The 9,545-nt window shown below is 32.2% G+C and overlaps 1 protein-coding gene across 7 annotated transcripts in view; it reads left to right on the top strand.

The window, feature by feature from the left end:
* Positions 1-9,545, top strand: part of CNTLN (centlein) — a 307,186-nt gene that overhangs the window by 133,572 nt on the left and 164,069 nt on the right. For 6 of the 7 annotated variants that reach the window (XM_032880530.1, XM_032880532.1, XM_032880534.1 and 3 more), the window contains 2 exons: positions 5,608-5,784; positions 7,924-8,049. In XM_032880530.1, the coding sequence (XP_032736421.1) occupies positions 5,608-5,784; positions 7,924-8,049 (303 nt within the window). The remainder of the gene's footprint in view (positions 1-5,607; positions 5,785-7,923; positions 8,050-9,545) is intronic. The other variant, XM_032880533.1, reaches the window with a different exon arrangement.

The following is a 9,545-nucleotide window of genomic DNA, read 5'->3' as shown; positions in this document are numbered from 1 at the left end:
AAAAGTTACGAAATTAGATTTTTCCCTTTATTTGTTCATTAATTTGGCTGTATCACACAAGTGTTTAGATGACACAAGTGTTTAAAGGAAAGTTTAATTTAACTGACTATAGTATTGAATTTTGCTGTAATGTGACATTCAGATGGTGTTTAGGAGAGGGGAAGGTGATAGTTTAAATGTAGTAAATAATTTCATTATATTTTGTGATCTCTAAATGCAACAAGAGAATATTTGGGTTGAAAGTGAGTGGATTGAAGACATGCAGATATTTATATTTTTAAAAATTGGGTACTAGCTTAGTTTTATTATTATTAAATATTAGTCATTTATTACTCAATTTAGTAGTCTTTCTAAAAATCAGGTGTGAATTTAAACTAGTATACTTAATTCTACTTGTAAACTTTTGTAGTTAAGACTATCTTGAATTAGGGACGCCTGGGTGGCTCAGTTGGTTAAGCGGCTGCCTTCGGCTCAGGTCATGATCCCAGCGTCCTGGGATGGAGTCCCACATCGGGCTCCTTGCTCAGCGGGGAGGCTGCTTCTCCCTCTGCCTCTGCCTACCACTCTGTCTGCCTGTGCTCATGCTCTCTCTCTCTCTCTCTAACAAATAAATAAATAAATAAAAATCTTAAAAAAAAAAAAAAAAAGACTATCTTGAATTATCATATCATGTTAACTTATTTTTCTTTTTCCCCTTTAACAAAATAATTTGTGACTGTTGTTAAAGTTATCCATTTTCAGGTGGTGGATGATACAACTAACAATGTTTTATAAAGTGGCAGTAGATATATTTTTGCATTTCTAAATTCAGTTTTAAATAAAATGTCAAGTTTTGTAGAGATTCAGGTATTTCATGAGAAGAAAATTTTGTATATATATATTGTATATATATATACTTGTATACTATGTTTTCTAAGAGGATTTGAGTTCATTTTCAGAGAACAGTTATTCAAGATGTCATTTTCTCTGACATATATATATAGGTTAGATGTTTTATATATACACACATATTACAGATTTTAAGCATACATGTATATGTAATATATATTTAATTTTTAGTGAGCTTATTTTAGGAGAAATTATTTCTTTGGCTGAGGTATCATGCCCTTTTAGATGTTTTTGTTTTGCAGTAGACTACATTATGTATTGACAGGTTTGGAATTTATACATTTCTTAAATAAGATAATATACATGAAATGCTTATCTTCAGCTGAGACGTCAATATTTTTTCACTAAATGATAGTTACTGTTATTTTAATATACTAGGAAACAAATGAATATGTTTAGTTAAAACTTACCAATAAGGAAAACAATTTAATTTGCAGTTCTTTGTGATCATTATAACTTTGAAAAACTTTACTATTTATTAGGCATTATTCACTCAGCATCTCATGTATAATGCTATACGATGTTGCTTGAAGTTAATACAACATGACTAGATTATTTCATTTATGTAGTCCTTAATAGTAATTTGTACAACACTTAATGAATAATTTTCCCTGTCCTCATCTACTCTACATCTTCTACAGGGCTTTTTGATCAAAGTTATCTCTGTGGATCAGTGGGAAAAAGAAGTTATATATTAATAATGGTCAAGAGATAGTTTCAACTGGAGGCATTTGGACACATACTCTGTTGATCACTTCTCATCAAAATTAACTATGGTCGGGGCACCTGGGTGGCTCAGTGGATTAATAAGCCTCTGCCTTCAGCTCAGGTCATGGTCTCAGGGTCCTGGGATTGAGCCCTGCATCGGGCTCCCTGCTCAGTGGGGAGCCTGCTTCCCTCCTCTCTCTCTGCCTGCCTCTCTGCCTACTTGTGATCTTTCTCTCTCTGTCAAATAAATAAATAAAATCTTTAAAAAAAAAAAAAAAGATTAACTAAGGTCTAGCACCATACCATTCATTATCTTTTAGGACTGTAAGCTATAAAGGTGAATAAGGATTTTGGATATTAGGAGAAAAAATTATTGATATAATACTAATAATAATTCTTGGTAAGAAAATTAAACTTTTCAAAGATTCTAGGATTTTTTTTTTTAAAGATTTTATTTATTTATTCGATAGACAGAGATCACAAGTAGTCAGAGAGGCAGGCAGAGAGAGAAGAGGAAGCAGGCTCTCCGCTGAGCAGAGAGCCCTATGCGGGGCTTGATCCCAGGACCCTGAGACCATGACCTGAGCCGAAGGCAGAGGCTTTAACCCACTGAGCCACCCAGGCGCCCCAAGATTCTAGGATCTTAAGGGCAACAGATAAAATGAACTTCCCCAGACAGGGGTACCGGTTGTCTTGATTTTGCTACGCCTTCAAAGCAGTACCTGAAAGGATAATGACAATTAAAGTTATACATATTTCTCATGTATGTTATACCAGTTTACAAAGCACATTGAGTTCAGTATGGATGGGGGACAGTGGAGTGACCTGACAAACTCTACTTTGTCTAGGTGATCTAGGTCAATGTCAAGATTTAAACCATGTACACGTAATATGGTATAATGAAAATGGCTCTTCTGTGATTTTCCTCCCCCAAACTCATAACCGCAGTGTAATCATGAGAAAAATTCAGACAAATTCCAATAGAGAAGCATCTGCAGTACACCTGAATATCATTCTACTCATCACAACTATCAGTGTTATCAAGATAAAGTCTGAGAAACTGTCACAGCCAAGGGTTGCTGGCATGATAAGTAAATGTAATGTGGTATTGTGGATGGGATCCTGGAGCAGAAAAAGGACATTACATAAAAACTATGGAATTTGAATACATTATGGACTTTAGTTAAAAATAATGTGTGACTATCGTTTCATTACTTATAACACATGTAGCATATTAATTGTAGGTGTTGATGATATGGGAACCTGGATGGGTAGGGGTGGGAGGTATAGGACTCTACATAGATTTTTCTGTAAGTATAAAACTGTTCTAAAAAATTAAGTCTACTAACTTTGAAAAGAAGCTTAAAGGCAGAATTATAATTGTTTTCCTTTCCTTTCTAATGTCTGGGTAATACAGTCCAAAGTTATCACTAGCAGATGACAAGGGATGAGATTATGAAAAGACTTTTATTTATCTTTCTCCTATAAAATGTGAAAATTTTATGCTCAGCTTTTATTCCTTTTATTTGAAGGAAAAATTTACATTTTCAAAAACATTTAGTGGCGTGTTCATTGTAAAATTTAAGGAAGTTCAAATAGATAGGAAGAAAATTATTAACATATGATTTTTCCACTCAGAAATGACACTAAAACATTTTAGGGCTTCTTCTTTTTCTCCCCCACCCCGCCCCATGCATGTTTGGCAAAATCTGTTTCTACACAGTATATTCTTTGGTAACCTGCTTTTCTCATGTAAGAGTTTATCATGGATATCTATCTGTATCAACCCTTGGTATGACTAGCATGCTAAGCCAAAGGCTTGATACATTTTTATGTGCTTTGATGTATATTTCAGAATTTCCCTAGAAAATTTTTAACAGTTTATTCTCCCATTTGTATTCTCATTTTACCTATGCTTTTAAAAATGGTTATATTAAGAGAAGTATGAAATACTTCTTGTGCCTGTATCTCCTGCAAAAGTGATAAAAGGCAAGAAAAGGAGAAGATCAGATTTTAAAAACACTGGGAGGATGCATAAGTATTTTTGTGGATGTAAATAATCTATATACATGTGTACATGCCTACTAAGTGTCTCTGTTGAATGAATTCCAAAGCTTTGATTTTAAAATAAACTAAACACAACCCATTTTATTTACTTATATTATCATCTCTGCTCCTATGTGAATTTGAGTTAGTCAATGCTTTCATAGCATTTTATTTTTGAAGTTCTGTTATTGTTTGTTGAAGAATTTTAAAGGACTGCTGCCTAAATATAAAATCCCTACTATGATGATGACAGTATCCACAGTTGGAACATTTTTAATGTCTTCACAACTATTTGAATTATTTATCATTGCAACTTCTTGATTGAATATTCCTATTTTTACATTCATATCTACTACATTATAATCCAGTGATAATTTAGAAAACTCATTTATTGAAACTCATTTCAAGAATATGGGATTGCTTATTGGATATACCAATAAAACTGAAGTTATGTTATTTCTATTTTATTCTAAATTTCTGTTTGACCTTGAAAAACTTATTTAAAATTTCTTTGATAAATTCTGGGATGCTAATATATTCTTAATAATTTTATTTAAAGAAAAGTGGATAAGAGCAGCTGGCTTTTGAAAACTGTTTAGATTGGAAGCCCAGGCAAAGGAAATAGTTATAATCATTGTAAATTTGCTTACATGATAGGAAAAAATGAAATAAATAATGGTTATATGGTGATTAAAAGTGGGAGGAAAGAATAGGGCAAAATTGTTTAGAGTTTGGAATAAAAGTGCTCAAAGTATTTTAATTAGATATTTAAAGAAAGGTAATGGAGTAAGTATTTAATATATGGGAAGTGTAGTAAGAGTACAATATAAACAATACTTAGGAAAATATTTAGCAATGTAATAGAATGAAGGTTGGGAAACAAATCAAGTGATTTAAATAGATGAAAGTTCAGTAATGTAAATAAATCAAAGATGACCTCTCATAATAATTAGAAGTTAGAATTAGGACGGTTTTGCCTATTCCCTAAAAAAAAGAAAAGCGAGTTCAAACCAGAAAAGGATAATATTTTCCACTGTTGGTTCAGAAAAGTTAAACATATATATTTCTTCTGATATCCCTTAGGAATATCATTTAGGAAGGATAGGGTTTTCTACATTTTAAAAGAAACTATTTTCAGGGCTACTGTTTCTATATCATAATTTTGAGATTTGACTCTCTTTGCTGGAAATCCAAGAAAACCTTTGTTTTCACTTGATTTAGGGTTTTTGTTTTTCGTATGTGGAGTGGTTAATTTGAATACAATATATGCATAGATTTTAATGGCCTCAAATATATTCAGTAAAGATGGTAGTAGAATTTCACAGAATGCTGGTTTTTATGAACTAATATTTCTTTAAGTTATCCTACATGCTTAATTTTTCTGTGATTTTTTTTTTTGTCACTATAATGTACTTTCCATTAGCAGATTATCTGACACGTAATTTCAAAAGAATACAGTGGACTGTATTGACTCTAAAACTAGCAGAGTTTTGTGAGTTGTCATTATTAAATTATGACATTGAAAGATAATTAATTAGACTTAAAGTGCTATTGGTTTCCTTTTCCCAGGTTATATTCAGTGGTGTTATATGACTCTTTGTGATCAAATGGTGGATTGGGTATTTCATGAGGAAATACGTATGTGTATAATCATATTTTTGAAGTAATTAAAGATGAGTGGTATTTTATCATGCAACCATACTGTAATGTTTTTCTTCTGTAATTCTATATGGCAATATTATTTTTGAAAATATTTATACGAACTCTTGGTTATTTTATTGAAAAATGCCTTTGAGTTAGGGTGATAGTTTAGCTAATGCTAGCTTACAGTTTATTATTGAAATGAAATTTTCCTTCTCTGAATACTTATTTATATAATGTAATAATATTATATGTAAGTATTTGCACATAAGAAATAATATACAAAGATGTATATATATTTGCATGTATACTTTTTGAAAATAGGTATCTCAACGGCCGTCTTTATCAAGCTTAGAAACTTTAATGGTCTCACAGAAGTCTGAAATTGAGTATTTACAGGAGAAACTAAAAATAGCAAATGAAAAACTGTTAGAGAGCAAATCTACCAACAAGGGTTCCTCAGAGAAGAGCATCTGGACAAGTACTGAAAGAAAACATAAGGTAGAGGTGTTTTGTCATTTTGTGAATTTGTCAGGGTAACGCTGTCAAGGCAAGCAATGAACTTTAAAAACAAACAGCATTTACCGCTCTTGTTTATATTTCTGGAAGCTTTAAAAAAAAAAAAAAAGTATGTGCCAAATGCTTGAAAAAACACTGTTGTGTGGGGCACCTGGGTGGCTCAGTCAGTTAAGTGTCTGCTTTCAGCTCAGGTCATGATCCCAGGGTTCTGGGATCAAGCCTTGTGTCTGGCTCTCTCAGCAGGGGGTCTGCTGCTCCTTCCCCCTGCTCTTGCATTCTCTCCTGCTCTCTGTCTCTCTCGCTCTCAAACGAATAAATAAAATCTTAAAAAGAAATTTTTTGTAAGTAGAGCGTTTGCTCTTTTTAAAGACTAAATAATGTATTCCTAATTTAATTAAATAGATTAGTAGTAGTGTAGCTGTTTTGTAGTAAGTTAACATTCTTATGTTAAAAGGTTTTGCTAAACTAGGTATTATATAAGACTGATGAATCACTGAACTTTCCCTCTGAAACTAATAATTCACCATATGTTAATCAACTGAATTTAAATAAATTGGAAAAATTTTAAAAAGTTTGGCTAAGTATCTCCTGTATATCTAATCCATAGATAAACTAATCTAAGTAAAAAATCATTTTAAAGTAATATTAGTTGTTAAAAGAAAAATATATTTTAACATTTCTGCTTCATTCAGATATGATATTTAAAATATTACCCATGTGGATGTAAACTATAAAGTGGAATTTAACATTAATTTATGCAATTATATAATTTCAGATTTAAAGGTATAGCAATAGAGAAAAATAAGCAAATTTTCCACAGCATATCTCTCATTTATTAATGTCTAGCTTTTCCTTTTTTGTAATATTTGTATTACAGTATATATACTATACTATGTATTCCTGTTATGCTGCAAAAGATTCTATGAACAGGGACTACAATAAACACTTTATAATATATTGTAAATATTATGTGATGTAAATATGTTATCTGTAGATAAATAGAAAAGTGAGGAACTTAGGACATATTTTTCTCACACTTGTTACTTCTGCAGTAGAAAATAATGATTTATATGTAGAAAATTGTTTTTCAAGATAATTGTTTTTAGTTCTTTCCATTTTTTCCTGTGAGTAGAACTTTCTTAGTAAAGGAAGTATTTAAAAATAGACCCATGTTTCTATTATAGACTTATTTACTCCTTCTAATATTATTAGTAATTTTCAGAAGAATGAGCTTTGTATGTGTCTATACGTATTTATTTATTTAAACATGACCGTGTTATACATTTCTTGCCATCTTGGAGTAGTTTTACAGTGTTGAGCTTTATTTAAATGAAAGAAAACATTCCTAAAATTGAGATGCATTATAGGGCCTAATTTAGTGGCTTGCTACGATGCGGAAGTTAAAAAATGTAGCGCTTTGATGTTTGGTTGCTTTTAGCAAAAGTCAGGAAAATGAGAGGGATATTTGGAACGAAATTTTCTTTCTTTTTCATAAGGACATGCAGTAAGTATGAACAATATGTTGCCCAGCTTAATAGTTGCTTTCACATATTCCTTCTCCAGATTGGTGTATGAAGCTGTACATAATATAAACACACATTCTTGTCTCTAGTTAGCCACATTATAGTTAATGACCATATGGTCATTATGGTATAAGATCTACTGTCTGTTGTATTTATATTCCTCAAGCATATTGTTCCTTCAACTTCACAGTGTGTTAAACTATTTCAAAGGGAAAAAAATCCTTTCCCTCTTGTTTCTGGTTGTCCTATCAAGTGTAACCTTGGACCCTTATAGAGCAATTAGACCAGCCTCTATCCCCTCCTTTGTAATGAGGTTTCTTGCATTTCTGAGTCTATAACCCTTTAGTCTTCCCTAATGGGACATCATTATTCTGAAAGAAACAATGTAAATGTAAATGAATATTCTCATTAACGAGTCACAGAGAAACCTTTAGCGGTAGCACTGTGGTAATTCCGCTTGTTATTTCTCTGGTATTCCATGCAGGATTTTTTTTATAATTCATTATTAGTATTCAAAATTACTTGTTCTTTAATTTTGCATGTCTTTCATAATCCAGTGTTCCAACTAGTTCAACCATGTCCTTGTTTTATTCTCAAGGAACCACCTGTGAGACGTTCAAGGTCTTTGTCCCCAAAGAGCTCTTCCACAGACTCTGAGGAGCTGAGGAATCTGAGGAAAGCGGAAAGAAAGATTGAAAACTTAGAGAAGACACTACAGCTAAAGGTGAACATTAAATCATTTCTTTAGTAATAACCTTGCAAAGATAAAGATATACCAAAGTAAACATTCACTTCACAAATCACTGCTTAGCATTTATCTTTCCTGAATTTAATTATATGCATAAAAATGTATCATTGGTTGGTCTTGTTTTTCAGATTTCTGAGGATCATAAAATAACAAAAAATTTGCTGCTTGAACGTAAATATTTATTCACTACTTTAAAATTGTTTGGGAATACTCTGGCTTAATATTGGGAATATATGGGGCGCCTGGGTGGCTCAGTGGTTAAAGCCTCTGCCTTTGGCTCAGGTCATGATCCCAGGGTCCTGGGATCGAGCCTCATATCCAGCTCTCTGCTCAGCGGGGAGCCTGCCTCCTCCTCTCTCTCTCTGCCTACTTGTGATCTGTCGTTCAAATAAATAAAAATCTTTAAAAAAAAATATTGGTAATATATTTCTTACAGTTTTTCAGAGACCAAAAAATAGAATTATAGCAAGTAGAGAATTTCTGATAGTTCTTTATGCATGATAAACATACAAAAAGAGAAAAGTGAGTTAAAAGGTATACTCGCCTAGCTCAAGTCACTTAACAACTGTCCTTTATACAGAAATTACATAGTCAAAATGGCAAGTACATTATTTTTTCCATTTGACTATTTGAGGGCTTTTATTTTTTCTGCATTTAATATGGCCAAACTTATCATTCTTTATTCACAACTACCCAAAGGCCTGTGGCATATGAGATTTAACATTTAATTGAATCTCAAATAGTTTTAAGACATTTTATGACAAGACCAATGTTTTACACATGTTTAGAATCCAACAAAGCTCAGATTCTCTCTCATATAGATCACTCTTAGGGAGAAAAAGGTTTGACTTAGATTTTGTGTGCTATAGAACAAGATATGCTTTAGAGGTATAGTTAACCTAAGCTACAGTTAATATTTTTTCTGCCTTTTCACTAAATGTTAAATTAATTTATATTATGCAGAGTTAGACTGTTAGTTCTAAAAGAAAGGAAAATTATCTCTGTTAATTGACAAAGACAGAGATTCTCATCTATCATCTACCAAAAATAAAATGATCAGATGACATCAGCTTGCTAACATTTAACCTACTTGAAATGTATACACCTATAGTCACTCCTTTTTTAGTTATTTTATTTTTTTTTTTTTTTTAGTAATCTCTCCACCATCATGGGGCTCAAACTCATGGCCCCCAACTCATGACCCCGAGATCAAGAGCCGCATGCTCTTCTGACTGAACCAGCCAGACACTCCACACGTGGAGTTCTTTGCCCATTCATTGGATTGCTCAGTAACAACTTACTAAGCAATACAGTTAGCCAAACAAGTCACTTGAACAACAAGAGACAAGATAACTGTCTATCATTCAAGACCCTAGTTAACAAGATACTGCATGAACATTTGGAATCTAGTATCTTAGTATCAACATGGGAGTACAAACAGGATATTAAGAGCATGTTTAGGAAGCCAATTT

This window comes from Lontra canadensis, unplaced genomic scaffold, assembly GCF_010015895.1.
Source record: "Lontra canadensis isolate GAN:19392208 unplaced genomic scaffold, GSC_riverotter_1.0 scaffold70, whole genome shotgun sequence".
In the NCBI taxonomy this organism is placed as follows: Eukaryota; Metazoa; Chordata; class Mammalia; order Carnivora; family Mustelidae; genus Lontra; species Lontra canadensis.
The sequence above is the reverse complement of the archived record's forward strand: the minus strand, read 5'-3'. Positions and strand labels throughout refer to the sequence as shown.